The sequence below is a fragment of the Oryctolagus cuniculus genome, chromosome 7 (genome assembly GCF_964237555.1).
Source record: "Oryctolagus cuniculus chromosome 7, mOryCun1.1, whole genome shotgun sequence".
Lineage (NCBI taxonomy): Eukaryota > Metazoa > Chordata > Mammalia > Lagomorpha > Leporidae > Oryctolagus > Oryctolagus cuniculus.
The window spans coordinates 127381931-127401731 of NC_091438.1; the positions used below are offsets into that span (position 1 = coordinate 127381931).

General features: G+C 49.2%; 3 protein-coding genes across 21 annotated transcripts in view; 2 read left to right on the top strand and 1 right to left on the bottom strand.

The window, feature by feature from the left end:
• Positions 1-52: 52 nt before the first annotated feature.
• MMACHC (metabolism of cobalamin associated C) lies at positions 53-5222 on the bottom strand. Its single transcript, XM_002715139.5, has 4 exons — positions 5026-5222; positions 2714-2908; positions 1540-1692; positions 53-854 (listed from the first exon to the last, which is right to left on the bottom strand). Exons 1-4 carry the CDS (start codon positions 5104-5106, stop codon positions 438-440), a joined length of 846 nt encoding a protein of 281 aa, XP_002715185.1. The 5' UTR covers positions 5107-5222; the 3' UTR covers positions 53-437.
• A 34-nt stretch (positions 5223-5256) lies between these two features.
• Positions 5257-9312, top strand: CCDC163 (CCDC163 homolog). Of its 15 annotated transcripts, none has more exons than XM_051856543.2 (11): positions 5257-5702; positions 6354-6478; positions 6570-6600; positions 6717-6910; positions 7020-7101; positions 7249-7349; positions 7492-7616; positions 7839-7941; positions 8273-8367; positions 8673-8695; positions 9036-9312. In XM_051856543.2, the coding sequence occupies exons 2-11, from the start codon at positions 6401-6403 to the stop codon at positions 9152-9154; spliced, it is 951 nt and encodes a 316-aa protein (XP_051712503.1). In that variant the 5' UTR covers positions 5257-5702; positions 6354-6400; the 3' UTR covers positions 9155-9312. The 15 variants fall into 15 exon arrangements, 13 of the variants coding, with proteins under 13 accessions (XP_051712503.1, XP_051712501.1, XP_051712499.1 ...); XM_051856541.2 differs by having other exon boundaries at positions 5260-5702; positions 7839-7980; XM_051856539.2 differs by having other exon boundaries at positions 5265-5702; positions 8673-8773.
• A 3754-nt stretch (positions 9313-13066) lies between these two features.
• Positions 13067-19801, top strand: part of TESK2 (testis associated actin remodelling kinase 2) — a 163070-nt gene continuing 156335 nt past the window's right edge. For 2 of the 5 annotated variants that reach the window (XM_051857852.2, XM_051857856.2), the window contains exon 1: positions 13076-13411. The gene's annotated coding sequence lies outside the window, so the exon portion shown is untranslated. Of the gene's footprint in view, positions 13412-19801 lie in introns of all 5 variants that reach the window. The other 3 variants (XM_051857854.2, XM_070078581.1, XM_051857853.2) reach the window with 3 other exon arrangements.

The window sequence follows — 19801 nt, forward strand, 5'->3', positions numbered from 1 at the left end:
GGTCAAAAAGCAGCAGTTCAACCTACTCCATCACATCAACCACTTGATAAGCTTTTCTTTTAAAGATTTATTTGAAAGGGAGTTACAGAGAGTGCTTCCATCTGTTTGCTCCCCAAATGGCCACAATGGCCAAGGCTGGGCCAGGAGCTTCAACTGGGTCTCCCACGTGGGTGACAGGGGCCCAAATACTTGTACCATCCTCTGCTGTACCACAAGCATTAGGGAGCTGGATTGGAATTGGTGCAACTGGGACACAACTGGCACCCATTTGGAATGTGGTAGTTTAACCTGCTTGCTGCACCACAATGTCAGCCCTGATCAAGCCTTGGTGACCACATTGAAGACTTAGTACCAGAAGTGGTCATCTCGTACCCAGAATAAACTCTTAAGTCTTGGTAAGTGCCAGTATAAATAAGGATTCTGCAGAGAGTAAGCTGTCAAGGGCCAGGGGATTCAGGTGGTGAGACTCTCGGGCTGAGCCAGCTCCGGGCTCTGCCAGGATTCTGAGGCTTCTTGCAGTTGACTGTAGTAAAGGAAAGCCCAGGGGATGAGGGCCTAGGTTCTGAGGGCTGGGCCAAGCCCAACAGGGCCAAGCGTTGGGCTGGTGGGGTGGAGAAGTAGGCCTTCTGCTCCTCTGAGTAGCGCTCCTGTGGGGTCACAGCATCCCGGTAAGTCCAGTCACGCCAACGGAAATTGAAGCCTTCAAGCAGGGCAATGCGGTCAGCTCTTGTAGGCACACAGTCGGGGGGCTTTCTGGGTGGCAGGTCCGGCACCTCTATCCCTGGCAGCAGCACCACCGCTCGGATAGCAAACCAGCCCCCAAACTGGGGGTGTATGCATACACCCGATATGTGCTGGGAAGAGGATACAGGAAAGGTCAGGGGAGTCACCGTGGCAACACCATCACTTCTACTCAATGGACTGATTCCACACATTAGCCTCTCTCAGGACAACCTCTTCGAAAGGCAGGGAGAGGGATCTCCCATCTGCTAGTTCACTCCCTTAAGTGCCTACAACAGCTGTGGCTGGCTCAGGATGAAGCCAGGAGTTAGAAACTCAATCCAGGTTTCCCACATGGGTATCAGGGACACAAGTAATACTGAGTCATTACTTGCTATCTCCCAGGGAAGCTAACTGGAAGCAAAGCCAGGACTTGAACCCAGGCACTCTGGTATGGGATGTGAGTATCCCAAACAGCATTTTAACCCCTGCACCAGATGCCCACTCTTGAACACTCCTTCTAAGCATGAGGAAAGGTCCCTTAGGCTGAGCCTCAACTTCCAGTCTCATCACAGGTCTCCTGATCACTGCTTTACTCTCTCCAGCCCGAGCCCTGTAAGACAGAATAGACCAGGTTTTCTGACCTGATGTATCCCCAGGAAAATTCCAGAAAGCATATGATGGGGCCAGTCCCCTACCTAGGACATAGCCGTCTGGGTTGTCACCCAGGGAAGCCAAAGGAATGTGAGCCCTAATAGGGACATGTTGGAGGATTTTACCATTTCCCCGCAGCCCCCTCATTCACACTTGCCCTCTGACCTGGTTTCCCCAGGGGTCATCCTCCACATCTTGTCGTTGGTAGTAGTAGGCAGCCCCTGCCACGTGGGCCGCTGTCTGGGCCAGAATCTTGGGACGCCGGTTGGGGTGTACCTCATAGTCAGCAATGACTTCTATCTGCAGCTCTGGGAGGCTCTGGGACAGAGAGAAAGAGGCTCCTGTCAGCATGAGGGGAGTCATGAATTTGTTAAGGTCCTGCCGTCAGAAGTCCTGTTTGAAGGGAAAGCATAACCTGGGTCATTTCTTTCATTGTGAAAGTTACAAGTTCTTTCCAAGAGGGCCTCTGCTTGAAGGGAAATAGGCAGTCTTGCTCAGAAACCTCCAGTATGAGGGGTGGTTTGGCTCTTTCCTCCAGTGTTCTAGTGTGGAGGAAGACAAGGCCTAACTCTCGGGAGACACAACGTGTGGTGCACTTATTTATGTGTATCTGAGTTTGCTGGAGGGAAACACTTCCGTCCGTCCTAAAAGGCTTCCATGGATAGCAGAAAACTAGCAGGTGAGTAATGCCTGGAAGATGTTGGACTCATTCAGCCAGAAGACCAAGAGAAGAATGGTTTGGGTTTCGTAAGTTTGCTCATCTGTGTAGGGTAAGACTGATTTCAGGCCGGCGCCGCGGCTCACTAGGCTAATCCTCCGCCTAGCGGCGCCGGCACACCGGGTTCTAGTCCCGGTCGGGGTGTCGGATTCTGTCCCGGTTGCCCCTCTTCCAGGCCAGCCCTCTGCTGTGGCCAGGGAGTACAGTGGAGGATGGCCCAGGTGCTTGGGCCCTGCACCCCATGGGAGACCAGGAAAAGCACCTGGCTCCTGGCTCCTGCCATCAGATGAGCGCGGTGCGCCGGCCACAGCGCGCCGGCCGCGGAGGCCATTGGAGGGAGAACCAACGGCAAAGGAAGACCTTTCTGTCTCTCACTGTCCACTCTGCCTGTCAAAAAAAAAAAAAAAAAAAAAAAAAAAAAAAAAAAAAGACTGATTTCAGACTGGGGGTCTGCAAAGGAAGCAGAGTTGGGGTAGAGTTCAGAATATCAAGGCTGACATTAGGGTATCTTTTCACCTATGAAGGAGCGGCTCTTAGCTCTAGTTCTAGACCCTGCATTGAGCTTTGATGAACTGAAAGCAACTGGAGATCTGGAAGCTGGGGAAAAGTTGTTTTGCTCACCTGTTTAACACGACTCAGGTGGTAGGCCACACACTGGTCCACGGGGTCTGTCAGTGGTTGGAGGTGGCAGCTCTGCAAAAAGGGCTTGAGGGCCTGGTCAAACATGGCAGGCGTGCTGAGTACTAGGAAGGCCAGAGTAGGTCCTGGCAGGGGCAAGTGGAAGGCTGGAGGCAGTAGTTCATTGTACCACGCCACCTGGAATAGATAGAAAGTTCAGGCCAGGCTGGAGGGTTAGCTTAGGCCTAAGCCAGGCTCATACCTTAGCCTGGTATTCAGGCCACATGTATCTTATCTCAGTTTCCATCTCACTGTTCAATAAATTTTCACTGATGCTTTGTGATGCATGTTTACGGGGAACTCATCTGAATTTGACAGTTTTAGAATAGAGAGGCAGAGTTCCTGCACAACTCATAACAGAAATTGTACTGTGATCAGTGCAGTACACTGCTGGATGAGGGTCTTCTGAAAAGGCTTTCTTGGGAGTTGAGTCCCAAAGGCTGGTAAGGAAAACTGAAGGTTGATGTGGAAAGGGAGAATCTGGTGGGTGTGTTGTAATTTCCATTTTTTTTTTTTTTCTTGAAAGGCTGAGAGAGAGAGAGGGAGAGAGAGAGAGATCCTCCATCCATTGGTTCATTCCCCAAGTGCCTACAACAGTCTGGGTTGGGCGAGGCTGAAGGCAGGAGCCTAGAACTTCATCCAGGTCCCCAACATAGGTGGCACTGGCCCAAGTACTTGAAATGCCTCCAGGGAGCATATTAGAAGAGCTGGGATTTTTTAACCAGGCATTCCAATATGGGATGTAGGCATCCCAAGAGGTGCCTTAACTGCTGCACCAAACGCCCACTCCTGTTATGTGTCTTAAATAGAGGTCATAGCATAAGCAAAGGCATAGGCAGAAAAGCACTGTGCACATTTAGGGAAGGGCAAATTGTCTAGTTTGGTGGGAGTGAAGGTTCTGCATATGGGAGAAGGGAGAAGGCTGGAGAAATAGTAGGAGTGAGACTGTGACTGGCCTTCAGTGCTAGTGGATCTAATTTGGTGACAATGAGGAGCCACTGAAGATTTAACTATCTGGCTGCAGTGTGATGCATGGATTGGAGGTGAGGTAACAGCAAAGTTTATTGGAGTAATCCAAATGAGAAATGGTGGTCTGGACCAGGGCATAGATGAATCAGTGAGATGGAAGGAAGCAGATTTGGGAGATTCAGGCCTTAGCAGGGTTGCAGCGGGCTCCGTTCAGTACAACAGTTCCCATTACCCAGGTCTGCCTGACTTGTCAGTCATTTCCTTCACACCTGTCATGCACCACTTCTTCTTCTTCTTCTTCTTTTTTTTTTTTTTTTTGCTCAGAGGAAAGCTTTATTGACTGACTGTGTGATAAGGGTAGGTGCTGTGGAGGGGTATCCAGGAGAAGCAAGGTGGTGGTCGGGGGATGCGGGGAGGTGGGGGTGGGGGTGCCACCACTTCTCCTAAACATTTTTTCAAGTTGTTCTTGATATTTCAGATGTACATAATCCTCCTTCCTTCCAATCTATCTTTTCATTCATAGCTCAATTTTTTTTTTTTTTTCTGGCAAGTCCTCTCTCAAGGTAGACCCAACCTATTTTTCCCTCTCTACTTCCCAGCACTGCTGTGAGCTACTCAATGGAAAAAGTGGGAAGTGGGCTCTCAGCATCAGACAAACAGTCTCAAGCCCAGTTAATTTAATTTGTGTCTTAAGTACACTTCTCAGTGCAGGGGGCACTGATGTGGGGCAGACGGTCCTAAGTAAAGGCACGGGAGTGGGGAGTGAGGGGGGAGGGAAGCGCGGAGACTTCTGTGCCAGGCGGGTGCAGTTTCTGCAACCAGTCAGCACTGATGATTAGCAACATTGTGAATTATCCTTCTGTTGGTAGATGGAACAAACCAGCCAATTGTTTTCTTGTTTTCTTGCCCTTCCCTTCCCAGCTGAAATAAATCATAGCCACGCAAACCTTCTAAGCCTTGCCCTCTCCTAACTCCTTGGGGAAGCTTCCAAGGTGATTCTCCCCAACGGGTCCCTTTTCCCTGTAAACTATGTAGGTGATAACGTCGCACAGGTTACAGGATTATAAAGCGCCTCTATTCATCAATCTGGCATTCAATGGGGTAAAAGGACAAACATGCGACCGTTTCTCTACATTTTTAACCCAAATACCCATTGACACCCCGTCCCAGCAGCCAGATGGACAGCGGGCCGGAGGATCTCGGTGAGGCTCCCGGGCTCTCACGCCGTTTGCACCAAGCCCAATCATATACACCTCACCCTCTAACTGCAGGAGGGATAAACCAACCTGGAAGGGATAAACCTCGAAGCCAAAAGGACACAACGTGTCCTCAACCTTCTGCTGCAGTTCTGCGACATGCGGCTCCATAACACACGCTGCACGCTGAGATTGCTGGGGAATGGAGTCTCAAGGATAAAGGGGCCGTTGTGTTTCAAGACGGCTTGGACTCCATTTCCCAGGAACCACCAGGCCCAGCAGCGGAAGCCTGTTGGTTCTTCGCAATGCATCTTGGGATACGTAGTTTGTTAGGTCCTTGGAGTCAACCCCTACAGAATCACGAAGACTCGATTTCCCGGCAAGCTTCACGGTGGGGGTGTGCGTGCCATGGTAGCTTCCAGGGAGACGTAGTTCTGCCGCCTCCGTCGCCAGTTGTCACCGCAAGAGACGAACTCAGTTTCCCAGGTGGCTGTGCGGTAGCCAGTCTGAAGTCGAACTTCTGGAGAGTTTGAACCCAGCCGCCGGCAATAGTAGCAGGCATTGATTTGGCACGGTGGGGCGCGTATCCTGGATCAGGGACGGTCTCCACCAAGATTCGGCGCATTCAGATCCCACCTTGCCCCGGCCGGCCGCGGGGTAATCAACTAGGACACGAGGAGGGCAGGCCTGAATGGAGAGACAAACCAGACACAGAAGGGAGACCAAGACAATATTCTGATCAAGGTCTCACTTTATTGGAGAAGGAGGTAGCTTATATAGTATAAGACAAGGATTGTAACAGTCGAGGGTAAGCAGGGGTCATCTTACAACATAGTTCAAAGGAATAATTTCACAGGAATCAGCATCAATTTGACAAAGGGAGTTACAGAGAGGTCTTACAGCTACCAGACGTGCTTATCAAGGTACAAGAAAGAGAGCACTGAAGCCAGATGGCCAAGCGCTAACCATGTCAGTGAGCTGTACAAATGGAATTTTCTAATGAATCCTCCTTATGGGAACACAGTTGAAGATTAATCTAAACAAAGGCCTGCAGGGAGTGCAGTGGAGGATGGCCTAAGTCCTTGGGCCCTGCACCCCATGAGAGACCAGGATAAGTACCTGGCTCCTGCCATCGGATCAGCACGGTGCGCCGGCCGCGGCGGCCATTGGAGGGTGAACCAACGGCAAAGGAAGACCTTTCTCTCTGTCTCTCTCTCTCACTGTCCACTCTGCCTGTAAAAAAAAAAAAATTATATATCAGAGTATCTCACTTTCCTCCAGTTCCTCAGGAGCGCCCCGCCCTTGCTTAGTCCCAGAGACGTAGTTTGGTCTGATATTGCACCCCTACTCCAATACTGCATCCCCACTCCCCTCTTTCGATCTAACGTGGTGGCCTTTCCTGGGTTGTACCTTGGTAGAGCAACGGCACAAGACGCCAAGGGAGCCAGACTCCCGCCACCAGGATATGAGCCAGAGCTTGAGTTGGTCTGAGCAGCTTGATGTGCTTCTCAATGCAACTGATAGAAATGTGGCCCGGATTAAGGTGAGGGGTGCTCTAGGCCCCAGGCTGTGTGTGGCGGGGTGGGGCAGGATACTGCACTCTCAGACTTGGCCGGTGTAACTTTCTTTTGTAGCAGCGGCTGTATCCCCTTGAAGTCACCACTGCAGGGAAGTATTCTCCCAGCCTTTCCAAAATCTGCCTTCTTCCAACTGTTTCCTTTCCTGAACTCTCTCTCCCCGACCCCCCACTGGACTCTGCATTTGTCCCTTTCTTATTCCCCCAGCAGGGGACCTGGCTGGGACCTGGATTTCCCCTCTTCACTTGCCTCCCCAGTCAGAAGTGCTAGCTCGACACCCTTGGGCTCTGGAGACTCCCAGTGTCTCAGAGAGGAGGAGCTGCACTGGGACCTACCGTCCACCCTCTCTCTGGGATGAAATTACTCTTCTTCGATCCCAGCTGCAGTCTCAGGCTCAGGTGAGGCTTGAACTCCTGTGTGCTATATGGTGTTTGTGTGAGACAAGAATAGTAGGGGTTGGGAAGGCCTCTTATACAGGAGCTCGTGTGTTTTTTTCTACCTTTGTAGGTGACCGAAGCACTAAGGCAGTCTGTACAGGGTCTGCTGCAAGAGCGAGAACAGCAGAAATACAAGATCAGTGCCCTGGAAGGTATCTGACAAGCTGTTCACATCATTCACCCAGTTTTGTATGTGTCCACACACTTTTGCTGTGTGTACGCGTGTTTCTTGATTTGTAACTAAAGTGGGCTCATGTGTGAAACTCAGACGGGCTGACCCCCAACTTGTCCCGCTGTAGCATCACTGAAGTTGCTGCAGGGGGGGCCAGAAGACAGGACTCTTTCCCTGGACCAACGCTTGGAGATACTGAGAAGGGACCTGCAGGGCCTTCGGAGCCAGGTACAAGAGCAGGCCCAAGCCCAAGGCCAAGCAGGACCAGGAAAGGGCAGTCAGATCAGAGGGCTTCACCAGGAGCTGCAGTCTGAGTAAGTGATGAGTAAGGTCTCGCTTTCTCCAGGCTTCTGAACTCTTGGCATTCTAGGAGGGCATTTTCTTCCTCACTCTGGGCTTGCTGACCGACTCTACGCTAACACTGCAGGCGGCAACTGTTGTGGGAGGAGTCAGAGATTCTGCGGGAGGAACTGAAGTTACTGCGGGACCAGCTGAGTAAGTAACAGACTGGGGGTGAGTATGTGCTCCCTGTCCTGTTTTCTGGAAAGTCTTCTTGCTCTCCCAGGAAGTTGCCATAGCACTGACTGCTTGAGCTACTGAGAAGTCTGGCCAAGTATTTCGTCTTGCTCTTTGCCTCTCATAGTGTGAATTTAGTCTCTCCAGTCAGCCTGGAAGCTTCCCGCAGCTGGACCAGAATGCTTCTGTCTTTGTCTTCAGCATAAGGTCCTCAGGCAGGAAGGAAGAAGAAAAGAAGTCAGGGAGCAGCCACTTAAGTTTGCTCTCATCTGTAGGCCAGCACCAGGAGCTGCTCCTGAAACAGGTAGCTGAGGGGCGGCAGGCTCAGGCCCGTAGCTGGAAGGTAGGACCAGGACCAGATCTTCTCTATGTACTTCCCCACTGAGGCCCCTTCCCTTCTCTATCTACCCCTTTCTGCGAGCAGGCCAGAACACTCTCTCCCCATCTTTATTTCCCTCTTCCTTGTGTGTACTCTGCTTTTCTTCATATCTCTTTCTAATTACTCCACTTCAGGCCATAAGAAGCTGTCCTTGCCCACTTGAGGGTTCTAGGTGTCCTGGGAGGCCAATCATGGGGAGGGGGTTTCCTCCTGCAGAGGGAGAGGTTTGGTTCAACATGGGCCCATGATCTGGCAGATGTTGGAGCAGCTGCAAAGTGGCCACAAGGGTCACGCCCTGGAGGTTGCCATGACAGAGGTCCAGGATGCCCGGCGGGAGCACAACTTCCTCAGGTCAGGGGATGCGGGTGCTGTGCCAGTGGAGGGGTTTTGACTGACAGAGATGAGGCACTGGCTACCAAAGTTCAGTTAATGCTAAATTTGACCTGGGCTTCCAGGGGTGGGATGAGTGTGTAGATTATAGCTCATAATGGCAGCACTGGGCATTGTTCAGAGTCACTGAGGTATCTTTATAGTTTTAAAGGATTAAAGGAGAAGAGACTGGAGTCCTAGCCTCAGGAAGGAGGACAGTACTGTGCTGGGAGGGCCTCTTGTACCGTCAGCACCACCTGTGACTCTGATTGTGTTCCCTTTTCCAGGACCTCTGATGATGTCCTTCAGTGTAAGCTGCCCTTTGCCACCACCTTCGCCATGTCTCTTTCTTCATATAGCTCTGAAGTCAATCTTCCAGGTGGTAATGGTAGCTGGAAACTTTTAAAGAAGCTAGTTACGGGTAAAGGCAGGGATCCCAGTTCTGGGGGAGGCTGACTCTGAATGGGTGGATGACAACTGGGTAGAATGGAGTCTCTGCCTCCTTCTTTGTGAATCTATCAACCTCTGCTGCTGCTTCTTCCAAGTCAAGGTTTGTGTGTCCTTCCCTACCAGAAAGGCCCAAGGCCTAGCTCTGTACATTTCACAGTGCTCGCTGATGCTTGGTTTTCTTTTCTCTTTCCCTTCTTTAGTTCTCCCAGGGAGCACCCTTCCTAACCTGGAGCCCAGCTGCTTTCAGCACCATGGCCTGAGTCTTGAGCAAGAGGACCCATTCCTTCAGGACCCTAAGATGCTCCTGAGTGACCTGTAAGGATTTAGAAGAGTAGTGGAATGAAGCCTTCCATGTCCACCCTCCCCTCCAAGACCCTGTTTCTGGGCCACCTCTAGCAGGTGCCTGCCTTTTCTATTGGGGCTTTGCACTGTACTGCCTGTCTACTCCCCAGCTGCAATAAAATGGCTTACCCCTCCCTCATGTGTTTTCTGTGACTCAGCCCCCACATGGCATAGACTCAGTTCTGCCTCCTGTTACTTGACTGTTTCCTGTGACATCTACCTCTGAAATTCAAGTTCATGGACATTATAGCTATACTTTCTGAGTACAAGCTCAGTTGTAGTTGGAAAGAGGTGGGAGCTCCTGTTCTGATGAGTAGGTAGGATACTGCTCTCAGGCAGTGGTGCTGTGGGGATGTAGGTGAGGGTGAGACATTCTGGTGGGCTCTGGACCTGACGGTAGGGGGCTTCCTTTCCTCATCTCTAGCTCACATCAGCCTCTCCACAGCTCATCCCTGTCACCCCAGCCTGCTTTTCTGCAACAGCCTTCTCCTTGGTCTCTGCTTTCAGTCTCCACCTCTATTTCTTTTTAAGATTTATTTATTTATTTGAAAGTAAGAGTTACACAGAGAGAGGAGAGGCAGAGAGAGAGAGAGAGAGAGAGAGAGAGAGTCTTCCGTTTAATGGTTCACTCCCCAAATGGCTGCAATGGCCGGAGCTGCACTGATCTGAAGCCAGGAGCCAGGAGCCTCTTCCTGGTCTTATACGCGGGTGCGGGGGCCCAAGGACCTGGGCCATCCTCCACTGCTTTCCCAGCAGAGAGCTGGATGGGAAGTGGAGCAGCCAGGACTTGGACCAGCACTCATATGGGATGCCGGTGCTTCAGGCCAGGGCGTTAACCCACTGTGCCACAGTGCCGGCCCCTCAGTCTCTACCTCTAATCTAGTGTCTATCAGAAGTTTTTGCAACCTAATAACTATATGTATGTATTTTATTAACTGAAACAAAAATTTTATGTCTCAGTACTTATTCTTTCTTGGAATGATACATTCTGATATTTTCTATTGTATTTAATTAAAAAAAAAAAAAACAACCTTGTGGCTAATGGTTCCAATCCTTCCACCACTTGATTTCTCTCCGGAGAGTTTATCTTCCTAGGTGATTAAGGGGAGCTTTACTTTCTCCTTACCCAGGCATATGTTCTAGATAGTCCATCCAGGGTTTTCTTGGAAACATCAGCATCTCATTGAGCCCTCATAGGCCTCTTTTACTGCTGAATACAGTTATAAGATAGCCAAGTGGATGCTTATTAAAAGCAGTTCTGGGGCTATGATGTAGCAGGTAAAGCCGCCGCCTGCAGTGCTGGCATCCAATATGGGTGCTGGTTCAAGTCCTGACTGCTCCACTTCCAATCCAGCTCTCTGCTATGGTCTGGGAAAGCAGTGGAAGATGGCCCAAGGCCTTGGGCCCCTGCACCCACATGGGAAACCCTGAAGAAGCTCCTGACTCCTGGCATCAGATTGGCTATACTCCAGCTGTTGTGGCCATTTGGGGAGTGAACCTGTGGATGGAAGATTCTCTTTCTCTGCCTCTGCCTCTCTGTAACTCTGCCTTTCAAATAAATAAATTAAAAAAAAAAAAAAAAAAAGCAGTCCAAGTATGCATTTGCCCAGCACTAACGCTTGCATTGGGCTCAGGTAAAGGTACCAAATCTGAACTCAGTCTAGCTGGAGAGAGGAGACAGTTATCTGATATAAAAGTGTAGTAAAAGGTTGAGTTGAATGGGCAGTAACTACCTTTAGTTGTGGAGGAGGCCCTGAATTCATTAGTAGAAAGCACATGGGGTGGGGTGGGGGGGCTTTGACACCTGAATAGCTGTATGAAAATCCTCCTGTTCCCTCAGCTTTGGGAAACTGCTGAGAGTAGAGATCAGAAGGCACTTTTTTTTTTTTTTTTAAGTTACTTGGGACCGGCGCTGTGGTGTAGTGGGTAAAGCCAGTGCCTGCAGTGCTGGCATCCCATATGGGCGCCAGTTTGAGTCCTGGCTGCTCCACTTCTGATCCAGCTCTCTGCTGTGGCCTTGGAAAGCAGTAGAAGATGGCCTAAGTTCTTGGGCCCCTGCACCTGTGTGGGAGACCCGGAAGAAGCTCCTGGCTTTGGATCAGCACAGCTCCAGCTGTTGTGGCCAACTGGGGAGTGAACCAGTGGATGGAAGACCTCTCTCTCTCTCTCTCTCTCTCTCTCTCTGCCTCTCCTTCTCTCTCTGTGTAACTCTGCCTTTCACATAAATAAACAAATCTTAAAGAAGATTTACTTGTTATTTATTTGAAAGGGAGAGAGAGAAAGAGATCTTCCATCTGCTGGTCCACTCCACAGATTGCTGCAACAAATGACTAGGGCTGTGCTATACCGAAGCCAGGAGCCTGGAGCTTTTTTTGGGTCTATGTGTGGGTGCAGGGAACCAAGCACTTGGGCCATCCTATGCTGCTCTCCTAGGTGCATTAACAGGGAGCTGGATTGGAAGTGGGGCAGCTGGGGCTCAAACTGGCACTGATATGGGATGATGGTGTCCCAGACAGTGGCTTAACCTGCTGTGTCACAGTGCCGGCCCCTGGCACTCCTGTTTTTATATCTTTCGCTGGACATCTGATACCACTGGCATGGTGGCATCGTCCAATTCTGGTTGCTACCAGTGCTGTATTTATTTATCACCCACTTTATAAGGATTGCCAGGGTTTTCATAACAGCAATATTAAATAGTAATGTGGAACAGTGGTATTTAAACTGTCACCAGGTGGCAGCACATGATTTGTTGCTAGAAAAATGATACCAAAAGGGCTTTGGGTCAGGGGACAGGACTGGGGTGATCTTTTCTCCCTTCAGAAATCCTGTGAACTACTGATTAATCTTCCTGAACCAGTACACTGTTTAGGTTATGCTCCCACTCGAGAATAGCTATCGCAGCATGAAAAAAAAGGGACATGTCTGGCATTTGAGCCCAACCCATGTTTAGCCTCTTCTCTCTGCCTTATCTCCTAACACATATATCTTTCATGCACTTTATTGCCATCAGAAATGTATACCACCTATACTCCGATTGTTTAGATCTCACTCATCTATCGAGACTCCCCTCTTCCAGGAGAAGGGAAGCCTGAAGATGTCTAAAAGGAGGTCTCTAATCTGAGGGAGTGTTGATGCAGTAAGGTGCACAATCCGCCGACCCTGGCTGCTCTTGCCTTCTTGATACTGCAGTCTGCTAAGTGAGGAGATTATGAACGCCCAGACATATGGAAAGCATGAGGAGACATGTGTCTGTCCAACAGTTGGATAGAATTCTATTCCCCCCCCCCCCCAGCTCTTTCAAAATCCTGTTTTCAAGTCAGCTCAAGTGTTCCTTCCTCTGCGTCTTCACCGAATCGAATCTCTTAATCTAGATGAATTGTTCCGCCAGCGTCTTTACTCATCGCTCTTGGTTTTTAAGTCTCACTGAGATCCTGGCGGACGGCGCATAGGACTTTTCCTTAACTTATCAACTCAAGAGCCGCGAAGGGTCTAATCCATTTTCAATCGGCTTTATCAATTACCTATCGCTTCTGTGTTTGACATTTTGATTGATCCACCTTGTGTTTACTGTCCCTCCCTCAGAGAGACTTCAGAACTTGGGTTTCCCCAGGTGTATTCTCTCCTCTGTTCCGCCTTTCCAAGCACACACTGCCTCTTCTGTTTTTACCTCCACTTCCTTCCTATTGGTTCCCTTCGTCCCCCCCCCAGAGTTGGCGCCTAGGGCTGTTGATTGGCTTCTCTGGACGCCCATTGTGCCCACCCTCGTACCACGTGGTATGCCTTACGCTGATTGGGCAACACCAGGAGCCCCTTTATCAAGAATCGACGACTGATTGGCTACTCTGAGCGAGGGCTCGAGGGGGGCGTGCCTCAAGGAGGCCCCGCCCCCAGAACTGCTGCTCCGCGGGGAGGTGTTTCAGTCGTCCCGCGGCCCGGGAGCCTAGCGGAGGTTCCAGCTGCCTCCTTGGGGCTGGCTGGTGGGATCTTCCTCCGGGACCCGCCAGGGAGGCGGGGGAGCGGCCCCGACTGCGGGGCCATGGCAGTTGCCTCCTCCTTCTCTGCCGCTGCTAGTGCCCCCGAGTCGCCGGCTTCTGCGCGAGGTGCCCCGACCGCCTCTGCTGGCTAAGGAGCCGCTGCCGCCACCGAGCTGTGAGGGCTACTATGCGCCCTCCTTGCCGCCGCCTTCCCGTCCCGCCCGCGCCGGCACCCCTCTGGCTGCTCAGTCCCGCCTCAGGTAACGTCCAGAGAGTGCGTGGGGGCACAAACCTGGGGCATCCTGGCCCGCGTGCGCTTGCTGCTACATCCCCTCGGCCCGGAGCTCTGGCGCTCGGGGTCCTTGGCACCCTACCCGAACCTTTGGCTCTTCTCAGCGGCTTGGGGACACTTCCCTTCTCGGCCCCTTTCCCCGGCCCTTCTGGTTTCCCCCAGGGTCCCGGGACAGGGGCCCGGCGTCTGCACCCCTCAGAGGCCGGCGGCCCATCAGAAGTTACCGCGCGCGTGTCGGGGATCTGGTGCTTGACTCCTCGCAGGCACCTTCCTCGCTTCACGAGATTCCGCGGAAAACGCGGGCTGCAAAGCGCTCCACCTCGCCCCCCGGGCGTCTGCCCGCGGCTCAGTGCCGCGCCTCCCTCGGAGACCCGGACCCCTCCCGGGACTTCCCTCCGACCCACTGCCCCTTCGCAGACACTCACTGTGCCCTCCCAGAATCCGTCCTCAGGTACTGCCCCCCGCCCCCAACCCCAACTTCTCTGCCGTTTGCCCTTCACAGTGCTCAGAGTTAGTTGGAAATGAAACTCAGGTTTGTCTAATTCAAAAGCCATGTATACCTCTGAGAAAACCTTGCGAAAGAATGCGGACTTTATTCTGTAGGCCCCAGGAGCGTTGAGAGGTTTGTAAGATGCCCAGGGAGAGTTGAAAGTGGGGACAGTGAGAGGCAGAAGGCCCACGGAGGGAAGTCGGGGGCTGATGAGAGGGAGGAGAGTGAACTGGGATGGTGATCGGTTTGAAAAGGAAGAGAATGAATGGCCTGCGCTTCCAGGAGGTTTCAGAATACACCTGAGAGATTAGTGAGGGGTTTCTGACTCAGCTGAATTTGTGGGGTTAGTGGAATAGAGAACATGAAGAAGGAATGTTGAGGGAAAATAATTAATTTAGTTTTGAATAAGTCAGTTTGAGGTGTTTTCCAGATACCACTGTGGTGGCTCGAAATTGGGGTCTGAAAATTGGGAGAAAAGTTGGAACTGAACCCTAAGTTTGAAGTTCAAGAGAACATAATGGCGCATGTTTGAAGTCTTTGAAGGTAATACTGAAAGAAGAGAAGGGCTATGGACCAGAAGGAGTGCCATTGTTTGAGGGGTAATAGACACTGAAAAAGGGAGGTTAAAGGAATGGGATGAGAACTAGAACAGAATGGCATTGTGACAGAGTCAAAGGAAGACAGTTTCAAGAAGGGAGGGGGGATGACTGTTAGTGTCAGGTGCTCTAGAGGTCAAGCAAAATTAGAGTCAGGAAGAAACCACTGAATTTGGCAATTGGGAGGTCACTTGTTGCTTTTGAAAGGCAGTTTGATACTGTGATGATGGCAGTGGTAGCAGTAGTCAAATCATGATGGATTGAGGAGTAAGTGGGAGGCAGTAAAATTATTTTTTTCAACAGTGTGGTTGTAAAAACCTGGTAGTAGTGAAACTTATTGTATATTGGGAATATACTATATACTAGGTACCCATAAAGATTTTTTTGTAAAAACGGCTGTTTTATTTTCCATTATATTTATATGAAAAAGAGATATGGGGGAGAGAGAGGAGAGAGAGAGAGAGAGAGAGAGAGAGAGAGAGAGAGAGAGGCAGAGAGGCAGAGACAGAGATCTTCAAGCTGCTGGTTTACTCCTAAATACTCGCAGCAGCCAGGCCTGGGCAAGGCTGAAAGTAGGAGCTGGGAACTCAGTCTGAATCTCCCATGTGAGTGTAAGGGACCCGAGTACTTGATCTATCACCTGCTGCCTCCTAAAGTGTGTTCCAGCAGGAAGCTGGAATTGGAAGCAGAGCTGGGACTCAAACCCAGGCACTCTGATTTGGGATATGTTGTCCCAGCCACTGCACCAAATGTACGTCCCCACATGATGCTTTATAGACCACAAAAATCTTATAGCTTATGTGTCAGCATTTCTGTTTTACGGTTGGAGCGACTGTTGGCAGATGGACTGTTTACTTGTGAAACTGTATTCTTTCCACTGTAGCACACATGTATGTTTCTTTTTAGTATGAGTTTTCCAGGTTGAGGGGAAATACGTTGGGCATTTCATTCTTTGACACCAAAAAGATAGAATTCAAGGTGGATAATGACATGATAGAAGGGAAAAAAGGCCAAGTTAGGAAGAGAAAGAGAGAGAGGTCTTCTAATTGCTGGTTCACTTCCCAGAGAGCTGCAACAGCTTGGCTGGGCCAAGCTGAATCTAGGAGACATGAGTTTCTTCTGAGTCTCTACATGGTTGCAGGGGCCCAAGCACTCGGGCCATCCTCTACTACTTTCCCAGGTGCTTTAGCAGGGAGCTGAATCAAAGCGGAGCAGCCTGGAGTCCATCCAATGCCCATATGGGATGCTGGCACTGCAGGTAGTGGTTTAACTTTAAACCCAAGTTTAAAACTTTTTAAAAAATGTATTTGAGAGAGAGAGAGAGAGAGAAGAGGAGAGGAGAGGAGAGGAGAGAACCCATCTGCTGGATTACTCTCTGCTCTCTGCATGTCTGACTGAGACCCAAATTGGAGCTAGAAACTCAATCCAGGTCTTCCATGTGGGTGGTGGGAGTCCAAATAATTGAGCCATCATGGCTGCCTCTGAGGGTCTGCATTAGTAGGAAGTTGGAATCAGTAGCCAGAGCCAGGTATGGAATCCATGTACTGTGATATGGGATATGAGCATCTTAACTGCTGGGCTAAATGCTTGCCCTATACATGGTGAGTTTCTGTCTTGAGTGTTATGACCATGGGAATTTTTAATGTAAAATAAAAGGAATAAATTAAGGATTGAAAAGAAAAATAGATGACCATATGTGGAGCCAGTTATTTAGATACATTTGTGAACGTGGCCCAATAGCATGGATTTTATACTTTCCAACAATCTAAGTGTAGAAAGGCAAAGAAGATGGTTGGGGGAAGGGGGTTGATCCTGAATTAGAATTTACAAGACAGAAGGGTAAAATAGGGAGCAACTGTATACTGCTAGGAATAGTGTGGGAAATGTGCTTGGAGAAGTTCAAGTTGGGGATTATAAGAAGTAAAACCTGTAAGAAGGCTGGGTAATTGGAGAAGGAGACAATCAGAAATGTGATTAAAGACCAGATTTTGTAAAACATATATAATTGAAAAGTTCAGAGTTCAATATTTCAAGGTAAAGACAGAAAAATGGTGTAACTATTTCAAAGTTATTGAAGAGGAATGGAAAAGTATGTTACTGAAGTGGTGGGAGGTTAAGGGACTATGTTGACTTTACCATCAGTGTAGATGTCATAGTTGCTTAGTGTGACAGAAGGAGATGGAGCCACAGTAGATGTTAGGAACTGAGGTGGAGCTGATCACTAAGGAGGGGTCCAGTGTTGGACTGGAGCTTCTTGTCACTTGTTAAAATTTAGTACTAGGTTAAGCCGGCGCCGTGGCTCAATAGGCTAATCCTCCACCTTGCGGCGCCGGCACACCGGGTTCTAGTCCCGGTTGGGGCGCCGGATTCTGTCCCGGTTGCCCCTCTTCCAGGCCAGCTCTCTGCTATGGCCAGGGAGTGCAGTGGAGGATGGCCCAGGTGCTTGGGCCCTGCACCCCATGGGAGACCAGGAAAAGCACCTGGCTCCTGGCTCCTGCCAGGATCAGCGCGGTGCGCCGGCTGCAGCGGCGGCCATTGGAGGGTGAACCAGCGGCAAAGGAAGACCTTTCTCTCTCTGTCTCTCTCTCTGTCCACTCTGCCTGTCAAAAAAAAAAAAAAAAAAAAAAGAATTTAGTACTAGGTAGTACAGATGTTTGTGTGTGTGAATTGACAGTGAGATTTTCACATAGCTGATGCCCTGGATGTATGATAAGTTATTCTGTAATGTTTGGGATGGTGTATCAAATACAAATACTTTGTGATTTGGTAAATTATGGGTCTTCATTTAAAAAATAAACATATTTGAAAGAGGGAGGGAGAAAGAGAGAGATATCTTCTGCTGGTTCACTCATCAGATGTCTGCAGCAGCTGGTGCTGAGCCAGCCAGAAGCCAGGAGGCAGGGACTCCATCCAGATCTCCCACATGGGTGGCAGAAATCTAAGTCCTTCAGCCATCATCTACTGTCTCCCAGCAGGAAGCTGAATGGGGAGTGGGGGTGGGGCTTGATTCTAGGCACTCCGATATAGGATGTAGGTTTCCCAAGTGGTGGCTTAATCCACTGAGCCACACTACTCACCACTACATTTATATTTTTTAATTTACATAGAGTAATTGTACATGTTTTTGTGACATTTCAGTACATCCATACAATGTGTAATGATCAGATCAGAGTAATTGGCATATTTGTCATCTCAGACATTTTTCTTTTTTTTTTTTAAATTTATTTATTTGAAAGTCAAAGTTACATAGAGAGAAGAAGACACACACACACACACACACACACACAGAGAAATCTTCCATCCGCTGGTTCATTCCCTAAATGACCACAACCACCAGGGCTGCTGGATTGGAATTGGAGCAGCTGGGTCTTGAACAGGCTCTCACATAGAATGCTGGCATCACAGGCCGTGGCTTTACCTGCTATGCTACAATGCTGGCCCCTCATTTTACATTTTTGAAAGAGGATTTGTGGGATAAAATTGCAGAAGTAAAGTTTCTAAGTTATTGGATATAAGCATTTATCAATATGAAATATATTGCTAAATTGCTTTATTTGGAGTTTTTTTTCTATTTTTTAAAAAGATTTATTTTATTTATTTGAAAGAGTTACAGAAAGAGGTAAAGACAGAGAGAGAGGTCTTCCATCCGCTGGTTGACCCCCTAGATGGCTGCAATGGCTGGAGCTGCGCCAATCCGAAGCTGGGAGCCAGGAGCCTCCTCCGGGTTTCCCACATGAGTGCAGGGGCCCAAGGACTTGGGCCGTCTTCCACTGCTTTCCCAGGCCACAGCAGAGAGCTGGATTGGAAGAGGATCAGCCAGGACTAGAACTGGTGCCCATATGGGATGCCGGTGCCTCAGGCCAGAGCTTTATCCCGCTGTGCCACAGTGCCGGCCCCTGGAGTTTTATTTCAATGTGTTGCCTGTTTACTCAGTAATACTGGCTGTTTCATAGCTCATACTTACACAGTACTTGCTTTATGCCATGGGTACTTTTTTTTTTTTTTTTTTTAAAGTTTTATTTATTTGAAAGTCAGTTACAAAGAGAGAGAAGGAGAGACAGAGAGAGAGGTCTTCCATTTGCTGGTTCACTCCCCAATTGGCCGTAGCAGCTGGAGCTGCGCCAATCTGAAGCCACGAGCTTCCTCCAGGTCTCCCATGTGCGTGCAGGGGCCCAAGGGCCTAGGCCATCTTCCACTGCTTTCGCAGGCCATAGCAGAGAGCTGGATTGGAAGAGGAGCAGCTGGGACTTAAAACAGTGCCTATATGGGATACTGGCACTGCAGGCTGGGGCTTTAACCCTCTGTGCTACAACATCAGCCCATGGGTACTGTTGTAGATTTTTTATTTATTTTGAAAGTTGGAGTTACAGAGTGTCAGAGAGAGAGATCATTCTACTGTTTCACTCCCCAGATGGCTGCAGTGGCCAGCGCTGGGCTGAAACCAGGAGCTTGGAGCTTCTTCCAGGTCTCCCACATGAGTGGCAGAGGCCCAAACACCTGGGCCATCTTCCACTGCTTTTCCCAAGCCATTAGCAGAGCTGGATCAGAAACGGAGCAGCCAAGACATGAACTGGCACCCATAAATGTTGCTGGTGCTGCAGGTGGCAGCTTTACCTGCTGCACCACAATGCTGACCAACTCTTTTACTCTTAGTAATATTCCTTTGAAATAGGTACTAATATTATCTCTTTTTTTCAGGGATAGAGAATTTAAGTGAGTTACCCAAACCACGCAGCTACTAAGTAGCAGAAATTCAAACCAAGCACTCTGGTTCCAGGATCAGTGTTCATATTAAACCTTGCTGTTATCAAACTTGACTTTCTGCCAATCTGATAGAAATGATGCCTCAGAGTAATTTTAATTTTTTAAATTATGCTAAGGTTAAACATCGTTTCATGTGTTTGAGTCACTCATGTTCTCTGTAAACTACCTAGTTAAATCCTTCATTTGTTTTTCTATTGAGTCATAGATTTCTTTCCTATTGATTTCTAGGACTTTCTAAATATGAAAAAATGTTTTGTGAATATTTGTTTTGCAGGTGTTTGTCCCATTTTAATATTTGTCTTATGAATTTTTATTTTATTACTATCAGAAGTTTTGGATTTTTATGTAGACAAACTTCTCAGTCCTCTTGTTTGGCTTTTGGGTTTTGAGTCGTTCTGCATTTCATTCCTTAGTTTTTTAATGTATCCAAAGGAACAAGAAAACAGAAATATTGTCAAGGTCAGAGTGCTCTGCAAACTATAAACTGTAAATCATTATGCAGATGAAA

What these genes read in the sequence shown, in the direction of transcription:
- CCDC163 (XM_051856534.2), top strand. Translation starts at nt 6,401, where the DNA reads ATGAGCCAGAGCTTGAGTTGGTCTGAGCAGCTTGATGTGCTTCTCAAT. An exon ending in GTTACTGCGGGACCAGCTGA is followed by an intron (nt 7,617 to 7,838) that starts GTAAGTAACAGA and finishes CTTTGTCTTCAG; the next exon opens with CATAAGGTCCTCAGGCAGGA. An exon ending in CAATCTTCCAGGTGGTAATG is followed by an intron (nt 8,774 to 9,035) that starts GTAGCTGGAAAC and finishes TCCCTTCTTTAG; the next exon opens with TTCTCCCAGGGAGCACCCTT.
- MMACHC (XM_002715139.5), bottom strand. Translation starts at nt 5,106, where the DNA reads ATGGAGCCGCATGTCGCAGAACTGCAGCAGAAGGTTGAGGACACGTTG. An exon ending in TCGAGGTTTATCCCTTCCAG is followed by an intron (nt 2,909 to 5,025) that starts GTTGGTTTATCC and finishes TATCTATTCCAG; the next exon opens with GTGGCGTGGTACAATGAACT. An exon ending in ATGACCCCTGGGGAAACCAG is followed by an intron (nt 855 to 1,539) that starts GTCAGAGGGCAA and finishes TCCTCTTCCCAG; the next exon opens with CACATATCGGGTGTATGCAT.